General features: G+C 40.2%; 1 protein-coding gene across 5 annotated transcripts in view; it reads left to right on the top strand.

Moving 5' to 3' along the window:
• Nucleotides 1-248: 248 nt before the first annotated feature.
• Nucleotides 249-19,317, top strand: part of KCNAB1 (potassium voltage-gated channel subfamily A regulatory beta subunit 1) — a 226,802-nt gene continuing 207,733 nt past the window's right edge. The window contains exons 1-2 of one of the 5 annotated variants that reach the window (XM_043521702.1): nucleotides 249-335; nucleotides 622-811. In XM_043521702.1, coding sequence (XP_043377637.1) covers nucleotides 326-335; nucleotides 622-811 — 200 coding nt within the window. In that variant the 5' untranslated portion in view covers nucleotides 249-325. Of the gene's footprint in view, nucleotides 366-485; nucleotides 812-5,040; nucleotides 5,602-19,317 lie in introns of those variants that run through there. The other 4 variants (XM_043521703.1, XM_043521700.1, XM_043521698.1 and 1 more) reach the window with 4 other exon arrangements.

Here is a 19,317-nt window from a genome sequence, read left to right as displayed (position 1 = left end):
CATATGATTAACTTTACACACTGTAATTTTCCCCATTGACTTCAGTGTGACTATTCACATTATATAAAGTTAAGCACATGTTAAATCTTTGCATAGTTGTTCTAAACCGCTAAAGTTGTTTTCAGCTGAGCTGGATCTCAATTTCAAATACACATGATAACAAAACAATTCAGTGAAACGTATGCAGGTGAGATTGTTTGCTTTAGATGTAACTATCTATAAAAGGTTATCCACATAAATCAAAATTGTTCTTGTAAAATGATAGTGTGTTTATGAGTGGTATTTGTTGTGAAATGTGGGATACTACTACTTTGTGTATTCAAGTATGTCAACTGGTAGGAAGTTTACAGATTTTCCCTATGAAGGTTACAGCTATTCTTTCTGGTTAAGCCCTGTAGATCATATCTAATTACAGCTTTGTGGCCAGGATAAGGTTATAGAGGGAGGAAAGTGCATGCTGAAATCAGTTTAAATGACTTGCAGACAGTGACTTAGTGCTAGGTGGTGGTTCCTTTGCAGACAGGCAAGACACAAAAATGCTTGCAGCACGCACTGGGACAGTGGGGAGTAAAAATCTTGATGAGACACTCAAGTTAAGGAAACACTCTGTCCTTTCTTTAGGGAGTAGAGAAAAAGCTCCAAAGAGCTCCTTTGAAAAGAGCAAGGACAACAGACTCAATACCACAGGTCAGATACAGCAAAGGGGTTGGAGACTGGCACTCATGCGAGAACTGGAGATGAACTGGTATCTGAAAATATGTGACTTATCGTATGAGCATACAATCGCGTACACCACCGGAATGCCTCACAGGTAAGAAAGCTAAACATATTAGTCTTCAAAAGAAATTTCAAATAAGTGTTTTCACCCATAAAAAAACCCCAAACAAACCCAGAAAGCTCTGTGTTTTGTACCTGGTTAGAAAATGTCTAACAACCAATCACTTTACAGTGGGGCTGATGGCAGGGGTGTACTCTGTTACATGCAAACTACAAAAGTGACAATTATAGGCGATTGCTTATTAGTCACTTGAATGTAAAAGTTGCTGAATCCTCAGACTTGTATCTCATCAGCTATCTTGTCAATGTGACTGTGATTTCATTTGAGTTTAGTGCACAATATACTACTAATGTGCAAGGATTATGGAGGTGACCTGAGAATACTGAATGAAAGCATTTGCAAACCCTTGTTAGTTTTTCCTAAATTGTGGGGGAGTGTATCAATGCCAGCTTGAAAACAAGCCACTTCTGAGAAAGAAGGGAACATTTTCATTTTATTCAATAAATTGCCTCTAATTTAAGCCCTTTTAAAATCTCAAAGCATATGGGAGCCTGATTTTCATTAATTCTAAATGTAAAGGGGCCTCATCAGTGCAAATAAGACCCAGGCTTAGGTTTATGGGTCTCTAATATAGAACCTCTAATGAGCCTTAATTAGGTAGGGCTTTAATATAAATTGGGTATTAATGTTTCAGCCCAGCTGTCATAAAATGATACAATCTGTAGGCTAGGTTCTGCCACCCCTATCCATATTGAGTGGGATCTTACTCTGATAACCCTACTTACTTCAGTAGGTGGCAGAAGGAAAACATAACAAGCATTTTTATCTAGTCCATCTCTGAATCCATGACTGTTGGGGGTGTGTGTGTGTTTTGCAGTGCTTTGCCCTGCCCAGCTTTAATACATTTAGCAGACAGCCAGGCTTCTAACCCCATTGCCAGATAAAATCATCCAAAATCTCAAAGCGAAGTGTCTAAAGTGACTGATGTGAACGGGAGACCTTTCCACAGTGACACTAGAATCAGTAGGATTTCATTGTGGGGGGAAGGGTTGAAAATAGAAAGTAGCTAAAAGGAAAATGTGTGCAAGTTAGTACAGAAATGAGACTGTTTTGCATACACAATTGCTAAGAAATTAGTAGCAGACCACATCCAATAAGGAAAATGTTAGCCCAGTGGCTAAATTTAGTTGTCAAATAAATGTGGAGTGAAAAACACATTAAAACAGATTGACTAGTCATGTGAAACTCATGGTCAAGCTACCTGAACGCTGAATGTTGTGTTAACAGAGCACTATGAAGGGTGCAATTATTTTGCAGGAGTTGAGTTGTTAATGTAGTAAAGTCTTTACATATACTTCTAAAAATACAATAGCCTCATGTTTTAAAACTCATGAAGAACTGGTAGCAATATTTACTTACCACTGGAGTAAAGCTGCATGCAGGATGCAACATTATTAAGGAAAATACAATCAAGCCCTCCAGGATGTGGTAATAGAGGGAACAGAAGATCTTTCTGAGGTGTTAAGGATATGTTTGGATGAAAGGAGGCATGGTTGGGAAAGGATGAGTCTATCAGAATTAAGCTGCAGGAAAGTGTGTAGACGAAATCATAAGTTTTACACTATAGTGAAAAAACCCAGAAGATGGAGATATCTGGGGCCAGAGAGTTGAAAACTATGGGGAGTATTTTCTTTTGGCAACCTATTGAGCATGCTTGTGTATTAAAAATGTATAATGCAGCTTGACAATATTTAAACTACATTGGCATTGATTGCTAGTGATTCCCAGTGAGTCAAAGCAAGGAAAACTCGCTTGAGTTGAGGCCAAGAGGTATTGCTTGTATTTGCATTTCCAGCCCACCAAAAATCTGTTGGTTTAGACCAAGGAGTTTTGTTTGGGTCCTTGCAGAAGTAGGGTCTGATAGTGAAAGATCAGATGTAGAACCATGTTTGTGTCACCCAGGGACACTCCGATGTAGTGTTTTGGTTTGGTTAATGCAGAGAGACATGCCAGTTGTAAAGTTGGTTTTGGATTCTGAACCTCCCTTACCTAAAGTTTAGCAGTATCTGGATGTAGGGTTTGGTTCTAACCTGGGTATCTTCTTTATAGAAGCAATTTATTTGTAAACTGGATGTGAACTGGACTTCCACATTTTCAGCCTCCTTTTCTTTAAACTGAACTCTGAAAGCTATCTAATATACAGCTCCATGATAAATCTCTGCTATTTCTATCTAGGATAACCAGTTACATTGTGCTGCTACACTGAATTGCCATGAAAATATTTGTATATATTTTTTTATGTTACCTGGGTGGCAGTAAAAATAAGGTAAATTGCTAAATGATATATTTAGAAACCATCCCAGTGACTTCCCTAGATCGTGATTATTTTAACTGCTGTGAAATCTAATTTCAGAGAATACAAAAGGGTCAGATTGGTACATAGAAGCAATTTGTCGAAACAATCTCCAATGCCAATGTTAATACATGGAGCTCCAGGTCACAGGTTTTTTCTTAGTGTGCCTTTCAGAGAGCAGGAAACAGAACTTACTGTTACTTGAATCTGAACCAGTTTTATATGCAGATCTTAAAAATAGTTTAGGACATTATAAAAGATAACATAGAATTGACTGAATGTGAATATAAGACCTTGATGAACCACTACAACTGGTGCTGACAAGGGCATCTGAATTCCTTAGGTCTTTGGTCACCCACAGTTTGCAGAGACAGAATAATTGGAGTTCTACACATTTCCATGCAAAAATCACCCTCTGTGACATTGAATTATAATCTTTTCAAATATGTTCTCTTCTGAGATCCGTCTGTTTATCTGCGTTGAAGGATTTGAGGATAAACTGAATCCATGGTACATTAATCTTTTGATGATCTAATCATACTCTGTATTAGTGATTGAAAGAGAGTTGTAACAAAGGCTGCAGAACTGTGATTCTGTGAGAAGTAATGGTATTCCTTCTTGCATTATACTGATTCATGCTCATTGAGCTGTTTGTTTGGCTTGGGTGGCTAATCTGGGATCTCTATTAATTCTCTTGATATAATTCAGGTGCTCTATAAATTATCTTAAACACATTACAAATTACATACAGTGGGTACCATTAAAAAGCTAACATTTATCTATCTTTGGCATGCAGTGATGTCTGAGATACCAACAATTCTCTAGTTTTAAGACTAGAGAATTATCTGCTGATTTGTTTGAAAGTGTTGCTTTTATTGGTGCGGGAGGGGGAGGAAAGTGGGGGTTTAAAGGCAACTCGTGTGTATATGTACTGTCTAGGCTAGAGAGTGAAGGAAGGCAGTAAGACTGACAATTGCTGTGTTGCATGCTACACAAAAATGCAGGGAAAAGAAAAATTTGGCTACAGAAGCATGATGGAATTTTTACGGTTCACACAGAACAGTTGGGGCCCTGTGTTTACAGACCCTACTGTAAAGCCTGCTATCCACATAGTCTACAGAAAAACTGCATGGTACGCCGCTCTTCTCTCTCAGAAGTATGAAGAGCTGAATTAATACTGACAGGATTTCAGTCTGATTCCAAAGAATCTGGGTATAGCAAATCTGAGGCTTAAACTACTAAGCCAACCCCATGGTTTACTTCCTCTAAAGGCAGAGCAACGTGCCAACAGACACTGCACTTAGACTCATATGCAAATATTCTCATCTGGAGCCTGTCAGTACTATTCAAAGCTCCAGGCAAACTAAATCCCGAGGGAGCCGCCAGCTGCTGAATAGCCCACTCAGCTGCTGAGCTACCGCACCATTCCCTGTCCCTACCAGGCTAGCAGCAAAAGACCACTCTCAGACTGCCACCAGCCACAGTTGCACGTTAATTAACAGTCTGTCCACGTCCAGAAAACAAAAAGTGTTTGTCTTATGGAGAATTTGTATTTATTAAAATTATAGAAACATTTTTGACATTTCTGACTCTTTGGCCCCTCCCCAGTTCTGCCATCATTTTCATAACGGTCAGGAACCCTGAATGGACCTTTTGATAACAGGAAAAGAAACTGACAGCCCAACTCACCAGATTTATGTGAGGCTATAATGTACTCTACAAGAAACTAAATTGCCTTGATGATTTGACTTGGGGACATTACAACATTCAAGTATCCTGCCCAAGGACTTAAATGCAAGTTCTCATGGGTTTTATTTATCAGCCTTGTACTGAATCCAGAACAAATATTTTTTCTTTGTCTAAATATAAGACATGGGAAACAGTTGTCATTCTCTTCCCGGGGCAATACACAGTCCCTTTGAGTACTTGACCATGAGAGGTTTTAACTGATGGGAAAAAGGTCACTGATCCTGGCTAGGATCCGTCTTAGGCACCAATTAAAATGAGCCAGTAGCAATAAGGTACAGAGTGACTGGGAGGAAAACTCTTTATAGTCCCATCGTTCCATCAGGCAAACATTACTAAGTTAAAGCTGCATCTCCTAATAGAAATATAATGGCAAGAGACTTGCATTACAAAAGAACATAGAGAAGCCAGAAAAGTGGAAACTACCAGTAATCTAAATCTCAAATGCTTTATTGGACTTTGAGAATCTTTTATCTTGGAATATGCATTTGTACAGACCTCCCTGCACGGAAATCCCACCCCACAAGCCAAGTGCGCTGAAATCCACTGAAGCGCTGTTGAGGGGTAAAAGGCAAAGCACCACCCTTAAAGTCTGCCTTCCAGCAAGATGCTGGGCTGGAAGGCTAAGTGGAGCAGCAGAACTGAAACAACTAGAGAAGTTTTTGCATATGCATGGAGTGTCATTACATGAAACTGTCAAAGCTGGGACAGGAATGATATACAGGTACTTTCATATTCTCGTTGTCAGATTATCTTCATAGTCAAGTACAATTACTAAGAAACAGCTGAAATGAGGGGAGGTCTGGCCGAATAAAACTCTCTTACAGCAAAGAATGACAATAAAATGGCTATAAATAGATTATATGTACATTATACATCATGTCTTAAAGAACGTATCTTTGCAGTGTTGTAGCCATGTTGGTCCCAGGATGTTAAGAGACTTGGTGGTTGTGGTAATATCTTTTAATGCACCACTTCTGTTGATGAAAGACAAGCTTTCTAGCTACACAGAACTTTTCTGGTCTGGGAAACGTACTTAATGTCGCAGCTAAATACAAATATATCTATTTATAAATGTGTCTTTGCTAGAACATATCTATAGTTCATTTACATAGTATATGTACCTTTAAAATCTATCTGCCTGTTCATGCACGCTCTCGCGCTCGCTCGCGCTCTCTCTCTCACACATGTTCATTGTCTAGAGTAAATGTACTCTGCATAATGTATAATCTAAATTCAGATCTTAATTTTCCTCAAGGAAATTTAACTTTTCTTGGCAAAACTAGGACAAATGACCAATACAATGAAAAACATGTAAGTAAAATGTTGATTCCAAGAAGTATGAGACTTTACATTCTAGCCAATTGTTATTGAATGCATAATGCAGTGTCTGTCTAAAACAGGCATATGTATAGAATTATGAAATTTGACTTTTTGTGTGTGCTAATTTGCAGCTTTTATTGAATTTGTTTATTGCATGCTTTTTAATGAATATATTGCAGGAGTAAACCTCACTTTAGATAGTCACTTGTTGAAGAAACACACGTTACCAATTCTTTAAAAAATAGTATTTGACATTAAAAGGGAAGAGAATATTATTCCTTTTTGTCTGGATATGTTGAACTGTCCCTGAAAATTGGAGGGTAGGGGTGGGGGGAGAGGGACAGAAACTTAAGAGAAAAATTACCATAGACAACTATATGCTCTAGATGATGCTACCAGTCTAGACTTGGACTCAGAAACCCACCAGCTAACACTGATTTTAAAAAGTACACTTAATCTTTCTGTTGCTAGCCTTATTAATAGCACAGCACCAGTGCAGACAGAGCTATGGTTCATTATATTATCACTAGGGAACTGGGAAACAGATTGAAAGGTATATCTCACAAGTGGAGTCCAATTGAGAGAATTGTCTATTTTTTAAAGTACACAGGGATTTATTGTGACCTGTTAATGTTGTGGTGAGTATGTTGTCTTGCTTGCTGGTCCAATGGCACAACCTTTTGGGTGAAAGTTGAGGGCCTGATATTGAATGCTTATTCATGTTGAGTAGTTCCTAACTTCATGAGTATAGTCCCATTGACCTCAGTAGGACTAACCAAGGAGTAAGGTACGATGAAGTGTAAACGTCAGAATCAGGCCCTTAGTGTCTCATCATTCAGGTAGGGCTGATGGGGTGGGGTATGTATGTCTTGCATGTTTCTTCCTTGACTAGTCATGTCTCTGTGCATTTTACAGTTCTTCATGGGCCAAATTATAAAAAAGACTGTTTGTTTCCATATTTCATATAATGTGTTCTTAAACAGGTATCCTGTTTAAGGCTAACATTTAGTCAGGGGTATTTTTTTGTAAAAGTCATGGCCAGGTCATGGGCAATAAACAAAAATTCATGGCCCATGACCTGTCTGTGACTTTATGAAAAATATCCCTGACTAAATCTTAGCTGCTCTGGGGGTGGGGGACAGGGCTGGGGTGCCACTGCTCTGTGGGGAAGAGGGGAAGGGAAGATGGCTGGGGCTGCTGCTAGGGGAGGGGAGAGGGGTGCACCAGTCACTGTAGCTGTGGAAGTCACGGCGGTCCCAGAAATTCATGACTTCTGTGACACTCTTAGTCTTTATCATGCTCAATCTTATCCTTCATCTCACATTCTCTAGTCAAAACAATCAGAAGTAATGTGCTAAACTGGGACATGGAAAAAACATAGAAAAGTGATTGCTAATATGATTTTTGGCAACTGTATTATTCTGTGCAACTTTGCAAACAGAAGCCAGAGAAAATGTGAACAATCAAATCATCAATCTAAACGTTTACTGAAATTTAATCAGTAAGGATCCTGTACTGTCTTATGGCACTCCAGAATCTGCCTGGAATCCATCTGCATCTGGGAGAGACTTGAGCTAAAGTAAGCCTATATTAGCACTGGATAAGCATGAGTGACCCAAGAACCTCTTAATGCCAACTGGCAAGGGGTGCAGGGGAGTTACAGGGATCTCTTTTGGATTTGGCATGTCATTCTAGTTAACCAAAGAGTGTCATGTGGGGTCTCAAAAGTCACACTGGTCACTGATAGAATCGCAAAATGCATGTTTGGTTGTTGCATGAGGAGTTACATTTATACCGTGAACATTATATTCTTGGGACTTGTCACTAGAAAAGAGGGAAAAAACCGCTTTGCTGTCAGACAAACCTTTATCTAACTGGCTGTTTATAGGTAAACTAAGTATTGTATGTTTCACAAGGGGTCTCCTGTCACCAGTGCAACTGAATGTAAATGAGGTATTGTGAGAACTTAAAAAAAAAAAAAACAGGAAGAGCAAATGGGGGTGGGGAGGAAGGGGTATTTTGAGGTACATATCAAAGGTTTGCTCCACTATATTTTGGGGGACAAAGAAGATACCTTACCAGTGTCATCCCTCACCTAGAAAGTAAGTAAATGGACAGTGAATTTGCTTCATGAAAGTGAGATCTCAAGCAGGCTTGGATGAAAATGCTGAAGAGAACTTTAGGTGAAAAGTTTTAACTTGTTAGTTGAGTGTTGTCTGATTTTGTTTTATATGTAACCATTTATTTCCAATATTCTTAGTTGATGTCACCTGAATCGCTAATCTTTGATAAACTTTATTCTTGTTTTCACTATAAATATATCTAAGTGCTGTGGTGTTAAGCAAAGTGCTGGTCTTGAGTTGAATCTTAGAAGCCAGTGTGTGCTGTTTCTTTGGGAACACCAGGCCTGGTAATTCTGTGAGTGTTCAGTGGATAAGGGGCTGATTGCAGCAGGGACACTCCGAGGACTTAGGCATTGGTGTATGATGATTGCTACCTACGCAGAGAGAACCAGGCCTGCAGGAGCTGAAAGGCAGTGCTTGTGCTGCTGGAGGCTAGTGGTTTCAAGGAACTGATCCACAGCAAGTGCAGACAAGACTTTTTTTACACTAGAGGCAGGTGGTGGTGAGGTGCCCCACAACCATGTATGCTCCTAGGGAGCACAATGAGATGCCACAGGCCTGCTTAGTGCTCCCCCCTTCTGCTTGTGCCTATGTATGCTGCAGTTGGCCATGCTGTGCAAAACCTATCCAAGCCACACTCCCCCATGGGTCCCTTGATGATTTTCCTGTACAGTGAAGAGCAGCAGCAGGTATCAAGCAGTCATCTGTTCTTGCCCTGAGGCGGGACTAAGTCAGAACTGTTCCTGCCACCTGGGGCCGCCTGTCCACATATAGATTGTTCAGTTGTTTTTAATCTTCATGGGTGAAATTAATTCCAAGTGCAAATCTCTCTGAAAGCCCTTTGTACCACACAAACTCCACTTACGCCAGATTTATACCTTATGACTTTTATATATGCTGCAAAAGGCCTTGCTCTGCTCTTCTATATAGGGATGAAATGAACTGTTTGTAAGAAAACCCTTATGTTCTCCAATCTAAGGCTCTGATTTGTACCCAAGAAATAGACCTGTGCAGAGGACAGGAAACTCTTTGATGTTACCATCACAGACCGGGCCGTCCTTACCTGTACGCAAAGCCCGCCCCTGCTCTGCCCTGCCCCCACTCCCCTGAAGACTGCGGCAGGTCTGGGCTTGCACTCACCGGCAGCAGGAGTGCAGCGACCCGACCCTAGCTGTGCTGCTGGTGAGTGCTGGGGGGTGGTTCCCCCTGCCCCCCAAGCCAACCCCCACCCCCCCCAGCGGGGGTGGGGAGGGCGCTGCATAAGGCCCCAGAATAGCTAGGGACGGCCCTGATCACAGATGTCTCCCTTGCGTTCTTCTATAGGGTCATTTCCATCTAGTTCTCCTAGCTAATCAGCATTTATGTTGTTGGATTACTTGATTAAAGTTAGTTGGCTGTTTAAACTAAAGAGCAAAACTCAGGCCTTGTCTTATGTGCAACTTGCATATAAGACTTAACTAAATCATTCTTTTCTTAAAACCCCCTGCTGTTTGACACTTAAATGGGTTTTAAGATTTCCTTGTATTGACTTAGCTTATATCCATTCCTTACAAATTTAAGCGAACTGGATACAAGGTGCTCTAAAACTGCTTTCTGAGAATCCATGCAAGAGGGTTGCACAGATTTAACTAAACAGATTTCTAAACTGGTTAGGTTAGATGAGGGGAACGCTGTGTAGACAAGGTCTTGGGATCTTATTCTGCTGAAGTCCATGGCAAAACACCTATGGACTTCTATGGGGACAGGACTGGCATGCAGGAAAAAGGGGCTGAGGAAAAGGGTGAAATTCTGAGTTTCTTTCCTGGTCTTTTCTCTGGCAATGGGACTCTGAGTAACAACTGCCTAAAACCTAGAAGAAAAATTAGTGAAGACTTTAATTTCTGATTAAAACCCCAAACTTACTTAGGGCATAATCCAAATCCCATTGTGGGAGTTGGATCCCGTCCTTGCTGTTTCCTCCCCTTCTCCCATTGTTTTCTTCTCCCCGCTAATCATACTTACTCTAGTACATACAGATAAGAAAAGGACTGAGCTCCCTAAGCTGAGATGAGGAATCTGCACAGCTGAAGGAAAATACAATTCATAATTACTTGATTAAAAGTTAGTTTTTGCAGCCTAAGCATGAGGGGAACTTTTATAGTGAGCAATGAAATACTATAGGGAACTGGAGAAATAACCTGTAACAAAATAGATGTTTTTAGACACGTTACTAAAAACGTCTAATAGGTCTGAATTTATTGACTATTTTGTGGTAAGCAGAGTGATAGTTTCGTTTATTTCAAAATGTCAAGTGCATATCCTGCATTAAGTGATATTACAATTTTCAGACTGCTACGTTTCTACTACTTGAAAATGAATGTTAGGTGGTTGACTTTACATTCCTTCCAAAGATCAATAAACTGTAGGATCTGCTTTAACCCTCTGCTGTTCATTGATCTTGGTGTTAGTGTGGAGATTTTGTTACCAAGGCACGTGCGCGTGATTAAGCCCTGCAAATATGGACAGGTCAGAACTTTTTGTGTATGGCTGTTCCTTAAAGATGGGCTTGAGCCACAAAATTAGGATTCAAACTCCCCCAATTGGAGTCTTGCTCAAGTAAGACACTGCAAGATCAGACCTTTAAACTCTAGGCTTGCCTCCCTCCCCCAAGTTAGCAAGCTGACTTTTTTGGTTCAACATTTATATTACCATGATGCACAAACTGAAAAAAAAATAGGACCAAAATAATTCATTTCCATGCATCATCTAAGACTGCATCAGGAAGCATATAGTCCAAAATATCCACCAAAAACTATCCTACTGATCCACCAAATCCTCTGAAATACACACAGAAGCCAATAGTGCTACTGAAACCATAAGGAAACTTTCAGAACATAATTTTATCTTGAGCTCTTCTTGCCTATGGTTATTATGTTTGGGTTAGATTCTGATCTCATTCACATCAGTGTACAGTAAGAGAACCTTCTTTGTCTTCAGTGGATTCACCCTGAATGTACAGCAATGTAAGTGACACCAAAATCTAGCTCAGCCTTTTCGTGTTCTGAAGATGTTGCTTGCATTAGAGAAGCAGACAGCATGGGGAGGACTGTGTGGGGGTGGTGATGAGGGCACTGGTTAGGCTGTGTGGGGGTGGTGATGAGGGCACTGGTTAGGCTGGGAGAAAGAAGGTGGACTGAGGGAGGGGAAAATGAATACCCGAGTGACCTTTCCCATCTCTCCGCCTCCCCGCAAAAGATTAATTTAACTGATTACATTTGACGTCAAACAGGGATAGCAAATAACTTTTCTGTACCCACAATAAAAGGAAAATGGCATTTCAAAATGTTTACTTTCCTTGGAGATTCCTTTTGCCTGAGACCAGACAGAAAACTTTGAGGAAAATTGAAATAAGAGTATATTTTCTCTTATTTAAAGCTGTCACACAGTTCTACTGTTCACTTGCCAGCCAGGGAAATGTGGTCTTTTTCAGAGACTGATTGCCCAGGAAGAGAAGCAAACCCAGGAAAGCCCATGTGATCTAAAAGCAGTATAAAGAGGCAACGCATCCAATGGCAATAAAACAATGCCTCATAAATGTGATAAACAGTTCCAGGAGTTGAATAGGGCTACTTTAAAAATAAGGAGCAGAATTTATCCCTGGTGTGAATCCATAAAATTTATTGGAGATACGCTGTCCATGTATTTGTCCCCAAATGCACTGACTAACCAATTCTCTCCTACGCTTCTCCCTTCATTGAGGAAAGTTCCTTTTAGCTCCTCCAAAGATTAGTCTTTCACCCTTAAATAATTTCTGATTTGAATTGGTTGGTTCAAGTATAAAATTTAAAGAAAAATGGCTTCCCCTTATTAGCTTTATTACTTCAACAATAATTCCCCACTGTCCATTTTCTCCTGCCATTTCTGTTCATATATTGAACACTTTGCCTTTAAAAAAAAAAGCGGGGGGGGGGGCGGGGAGTCAAGTGAACACCCCAGTTCCTGACCTGCTGGCAGTTTTTAGAACTATACAAGCAACGGACCAAAGGGCTGCAGCCATTTCATAGTCACATTTTGCTTCCAAAAATGCAGTTGTGGCACTCTCTCAATTAAGTTTTTATTCCATTAGAGGTTGTCCTCCAAATGCATGTTTTACATATACCCTGCTCATGGATGGATCTAGTTCCCACAAAGCTAACAAGATATTAGGCCAAAAATATGAAGACCTCTCTATCTCTGCCCCATGCCGTATAGAAAATGTACCTAAAATAGAAGAGCCAGTTCTAGTCTATGATTAGAGAGAAATTTTCTATAGGGGTTCCCAATACGAAAACTCACTCTGTTCCATTTATAACACCATAGAGCAAAGCCTCTGGGATTTGTAATTTTAAGGTTTATAGGAGATACACTTCATCTGTACCTTGTAAACTTACACTAGTCAAACAGCATTTTGCTCAGTGATGGGGTTCTATGCCTGGCTCTGCCACTGGCTTGTCAAATTGGGGTCCTGCAGGGGTTAGTCCTAACATCTGGCACCAGTCAATATCTTCGTTAAGGACTTGGATAAGGGAGTGAAGAGTGTGCTCATAAAATCTGCAGATGATACCAAACTGGGAGGGGTTGCAAGCACTTTGGAGGACATAACTAGTCAAAATGACTTTCACAAATTGGAGAGTTAGGGAAAGGGCATTGGACCAAATCTTGAAGCCTTTATTCAGGTGAAACTCTGTGCAGAGGGCTGGCATAAGGCCTATGCAATTCTCAAAATAGGGCTCAAGTAATGGATAGGCTTTATATTGGCTCTGTACACAGTGGCAAATTTCACCCATTTCTGAAGGGCTGCATAAGGACTTTTTGGACCATTGGTTTGGAAGGGGAGAAAACTGCTCCTCCCATTGAGGATCTGGAGATGGGTTTTTTTTTTTTTTAAATAGCTCTTGCTACTTTTTTTCTGACTTGTATTCGATTTTGAGTTCTGCTAAGCTGAGATCTTTGCTGGGTTTGTGGTGACTTTTTGGAGCTTTTCTTTTTAGTGCTTTAATATGCTTGTTTACCTGCCAGATCTGTTTCCCAGATTTTTCATAGGTCTAAACTCACTTAAGTTATCTTATCTCACTTAAGTAAAGGTAAGAAGAAAACCCTTTTGTTGTTAAAAGCTGTTTAATTTAGTATGGAAAGTAATGCATTTTTAATAAGGAACCCTCATTATATACCTATAAGCTGGTTTATTTATAAGGTGATTAGTCTTTTTTTCCTTTCATTGCCTTAACAAATGCAGCTTAGTTTAGCCTATATTGAACATCTGAAACTACACCAGTGTTAATTTTGCTTCTGATAATAGTGTCCCTCTGAGATGGCTTTCAGTACATAGATCCAATTACCTTATATGGCAGGGCTTTTATTACATATAGATTTCTTCTACATCGTTGTTGGTTTTAACCTTCTAAAGACTTAAACGACGTGGGCTGGAACTGAAATTGTATCAGCTGCCAATTTAGTACGATCTGGTGTTTTTTCTAAACCTATGCGCATTCTGACTTTACAGCGTTAAGGTGCATAATGGGGCCATAGATTGACATAGTGTGAAACGTGCAGTTCCATGTGACATATGCAGTTCCTAAGTTTTTTACATATTACTATGAATTCACTTTTTATAAAATGCTTGTAAAGTCTAAAGCACATTGACCTTTAACTTAATCCTCACAACAGCCCTATGAAGTAGGGAGGCATTATCATCATCTCTATTTGGCAGATGAGGAAACTGAGGGAGAAAGGTTGAGTGAGCAGGCCAAGGTCCAAAAGGAATAATTGCAAGAACTAAGAAATGTTTGATCCTAAGCCTGCCTTGCTTGAGTAATTGCATGTTTATGCAGAGATGACCCATACCTGCTGATAGCGGGGAGGGGGGCCCAATTTAAAGGTTCGGCCACCCCCAGAACAGCTCAAGTTTGGCCCCTCCCTGCAGCTCCCAGCTGTTGCTCCTACCTCTCCCCACTGGGTGCAGCTAGCAGGCTCTGGCAGCTGTTGTACGGGGCCCAACTGCACCATGTAACCAAGCAGGGCCTACAAACCGTGGCAGAAATCTCAGGGGGCATGTGACCCCGTTTGTGCCCTCACATGTTGCCTCTATGTTTACAACATAGGTTGACTACCCTACTTAATTTACATGGGCCATGGACCAGCGTAAAAACACACAATGGCCCTATCTGCCGAATGAGTCAGATGCCTTGTTATAGAAATGTAGGGCTGGAAATGACCTTGAGGTCATCTAGTCCAGGCCCTGTGCTGAAGCAGGACCAAGTATACCTAGTCCATCCCTGATAGGTGTTTGTCTGACCTGTGCTTAAAAACCTCCAATGATGGAGATTCCACAACCTCCCTTGGAAGCCTATTGTAGAGCTTAACTGCCCGTATTGTTAAAGTTTTTCTTAATATCTAATCTAAATCTCCCTTGCTGCAGACTGCTTGTCCTACCTTCCGTGGACATGGAGAACAATTGATCAGTCCTCTTTATAGCAGCTCTTAACATATTTGAAGACTGTTGTTAGATTCCCGCTCTGGCATCTTTTCTCAAGACTAAACAAGTGTTTGTTTGTTTTTTTTTAAACTTTACTCATAGGTCAGTTTTTTCTAAACCTTTTATCATTTTTTCTTGCTCTCCTCTTCACTTTTTTTCCTTCTAATTTGTCCACATCTTTCCTAAAGTGTGGTGCACAGAACTGAACACAGCTGAGGCTTCACCATTGTCAAGTAGAGCAGGACAACTGCCTCCAATGACTGACTTGCAACACCCCTGTTAACACATGCCAGAATATTAGCCTATTTCACAACTGCATCACATTGACTCTCATTCAATTTGTGATCCACTAAAATCCCCCAAATCCTTTTCAGCAGTACTACCACCTAAGCCTCCTGTTCCCATTAGGTGCACTTCATTTTTTTCCTTCCTAAGTGTAGTACTTTGCGTTGTCTTTATGGAATTTCATCTTGTTGATTTCAGACCAATTCTCCAATTTGTTAAGGTTGTCTTGAATTCTAATCCTATCCTCCAGAATTCTTGCAGCCCCTCCCAGTTTGGTGTCCTCTGCAAATTTTATGGCATCTGCCCATTAAACTTCATGGCCTACTCAAAGAATATGTTTATCCTTATTCCATTCTTTCACAAGATTTTAAAGAATGAGTGCTAAATTTCTGTCCGTAAGTGCATATTTATGCACCTAAATAAATGGCCTGATTTTCAAAATATGAGCACCAACTAGCTCCTGTTGGCTTCAGTAGGAGTTATTTGCTGTTCAGTGTTTCATTTAAAAAAAAAAAAATGAAGCTGCATATTTGAGTGCTTAAATATGATTTTAGGATCCTAATGCTTGGATGCTGAGCTCGGATTTTCAAAGGAGTCTAAGGTTGTTGGACAACTCCCATTGAAATTCTTAAATTCCTTTGAAAATGCCAGCTTTTTCTTTTTTAATCTTAGTCCAACTACTTGGGTTTTGTCCAGGAAAATGAATGTCATTCTAGGGGAATTCAGAAAAACATTGGCAAAGTCCATTTTGTTTTTGCAGAGTATAAATTTTCTTTTCTCTTCCAAACTTTGCTTCAGTAACTCTCAAGAGAATTGGAGACTATAATTATTCAATTATTAAACCACAGTTCTCCTGTAGACAGCATCCGACATCTACAAATATATATTGCTTTTCTTCAAGCTAATTAAACCAGGAAAATTAGATTTGTCACCATGTAGTTGTACAAAAAAATATAGTAAATATTTTAAGTCCTAACATTTGTATTTCTTTATCAGATCAAAGCAGTAAACTCCTCATGCTACAGAATTGGGGCACAAAAAGTCCATAGGTTGAACAGAAGTTAAGTATTTTTCAGTAATTGGCTGGTTGACAATTGTAGAGGGTATATGAAGGTATAGGAATTCCATATTAGTGACTCTCTAGAATGAGTTGTAAATAGAGCTGGTCAGGGAATTTTTTGACAAAACATTTTTCATTGGAAAATACAGATTTGTCAAAACCAAAACTTTTGCAGAAACATCAGTTTTGATGAAACTTTAGTCAGGACAGTTTCTCAAGTCCAGGATGGAATCTCTGATAAAACCAAACAGAGACCCCCAACCCCAGAATAGCCAATAGCTCCATGATTAGGGCACTCACCTGGATTCTGGGAGACCCTAGTTCAAGTCTCCAGTCCACATCAAGGGACTTAAATCTACCTTTCCTACATTCCAGGTGTGAATCCTAACTGCCAGACTATTGGCTACTCCGTGGTGTGTCTCTAACCCCCCCCCCCACACACACACACACACTTTTTTTTTTTTTTTTTAAGTCTTGGTATTGGCCGCATTGTAGAACAAAACCAAATGCCAAAATCTCAAGCTTTCTCAAAATGCAATTCTTGCTTTCCAGCCAACCTTAATTGCAAATGTTACTGTTACATAGTGAAATTCACTCCTGACTCACATAGGCCCTGTTTTGAGGCCGAAGTGGGATTTAGCACAAGGGCTAGGCAGTACTTCTCTCTAAAGAGAGGTGAATTTTACCCATTGTGAAAACAAACTGCTAAAGGCAGACACAAATCAATGGCTGGATTTAAATGACTGTATCCCTACTGCAGTGTTACCACCCACATATACAACATTGTACAATAATGCTGAACACTGAATTGCAGAAGCAAGGGACTGCAGCCACTATTAAGTTTAAAGAAAAGATGAGCAATCCTACTACAATGACATCCAATAATGCTATATATTTTGGTACACCTACTAGAAGTGAGGGAGGGTCCGCATTGCTAAGGGGTGTACTAAAGAGTGTTTCGATCTGTGAAACTTGTATGTAAGTCTGCATACTAAAACTCTTCAGGAATGTTTACCTTGAAGAACAGACATGATGTCAGTGTGTCTTTGGATGATTTTCTTTCTTTCCAAAATAATAAAGATGTCTTCAGTTCACATAATGGACTATTCAGCACATGCTGGTGCAAACCCTTGGCACAGGTCTCAAATGACAACACTGTCAACTTGCAGAGACACAAAGAGGATATGATCTCAGTTATGGGGTAGGACAGGAGGGCTGAGGGGGGACAAAAGAAGTTAAACCTGTGGCGTGCCAGGAGCTTTTCTGGCAGAGAGAAGTGAAATTTGTATTCTCATGGCAAAAGCTTTGCTGAATTTGGCCCAGTAGTTGCAAAACACTGTATTCCCCCTTTTTTTTACGCTGTTACATTGTTACACAAAAATGATCAAATTGCTTTCATCAAATATCTGCAGTCCATCTAGCATTATTAGAGTGCCTAGCTGCTCTTCCCTGCAGTTAGAGATATGATGCAATTAAAGAGCTAGGAGACTGTCCCCAGATAGTTTCACCTATTAACATCATAGATTGTGTAACGTGCATAGAAGCTGGCAGGACCTGGGGGAAGATCCACCTAATAAAAGTTTATTTGGGGGGGAAATACCCTGAGAATAACTTGTTCTATCCTCACGGTTCTATTCTAATTTAAGTGAGACTAATTGAAATCAATGAAGAATTTGAAAGGCAAGCAAAACATCAGAACAGCAAGAAATGATATATGTTGAGCTAAAAGAAATTCAGGAAAAGCCAGAGGGGCCTCCTGCCAACTGTCCTTGATTGCAAAGGATGGATTATATCGATTGTAAAGAAATTCATAAGGGACTTGTGATGCAGAGCAGGGAAGTGTCCAAAATGTTCAAATGTGGTGAAGCAGCTGGAGGGATTTTTCAAAAGCACCTATATTCATCTTTAGGCTCCTAAATACTTTAAAGATCTGGCCTTCCCTGTTGATCTTGTTAGCAACATTAATAGATATTCCACCTATTCCCCACCCAATCTTAGCCTTGATTTAGCTAAGAAATTCCAAAAGAAACCAGTACTCAGCTTTGCAGTTTATTGATTTACTCAAAAGGGTGGGTCAACATGCTTGAATTAAATAAGAACTATTTTGATGTGTAAAAGTTTTTTTTTTTTTTTGATCAGTGTAATATGCAAACCATTAAGCTGTGTATTGCAACTTTAACTGTACAATTAAAAACTGGAAGTGTGAAAGCTAAGATTCTTACAATGTAAACTGCAACATTGCACATATGTAGTATTCTCTAATGCCGCTTTTCTTATTTAATATTTAACTACATATTTTTATGTGAGACATAATTTCTCCCAGAGCTCCTCTTAAGGCAGGAAGATTTTGCACCAACTCCTACGCAATGGTATGTCTTAATGACACTGTCCCAGGGGTGCACTGCCCCATGAGGAGCCCTATCAAAGATCAGAGCGTGAAATCATTTCCCTGTTGGAATCAATGGACATTTTGCCATTACTTTCAATAGGAGCCAGGATTTCACCTAGAGGGTCCTCCCTTGCTCTAATGGAGAAGTAACTTAACACTCCTGTACAAGATGTATCTTACTTTCCTATTCGCTTCTGCTGGTCAACACCTTTGAGGCTTGTGCAGAACCAAGGCGCCACCCACTTCCTGCCCTTGTTTTGCCCTTTTCTGGCCCACTTGTCTGGGAGAGAGTAGTGGGCACACAGCCCAGTGTTCTCCCCCCTCATACCGGAGCCATGGGGGAGGGGGAGAGAAAACGGGACACTAATGCTGCTATGTAGGTACCTGGGCAGTCTAACTCCCCTGTACAGCTGCACGCATCTTTAAAACATAGTTGGCCCCCGGCAGGCAAGGCACTGTAGAAACACACATGAAAACGTGATCCCTGCCTCAAAGATCTCTCAGCTATTAACATGATGGATCAGTGCTTTGTTTTCTTTTATTGGTGGTATTTTATCTGTTTAGTTTTACAGTGCTCATAGTGCTAGGCCCTTTGCTTTGGCTTTGAGATACTAACCTCAGTTCTCAAACTGCTTCACCTTGCACACTGTATTTTACCAAAGAGGGACTTATGCTTTAGGTGACAGAAAGAATGGGAAACCTGCTGTTTACCCTCAGCCTCCTAATTATGTCAGTCAGAAATTTAAATGCTGCTAACAGGCTACAAT

Source organism: Chelonia mydas, chromosome 9, assembly GCF_015237465.2.
Source record: "Chelonia mydas isolate rCheMyd1 chromosome 9, rCheMyd1.pri.v2, whole genome shotgun sequence".
Lineage (NCBI taxonomy): Eukaryota > Metazoa > Chordata > Testudines > Cheloniidae > Chelonia > Chelonia mydas.
This window is presented reverse-complemented; position numbering and strand designations above follow the sequence as displayed.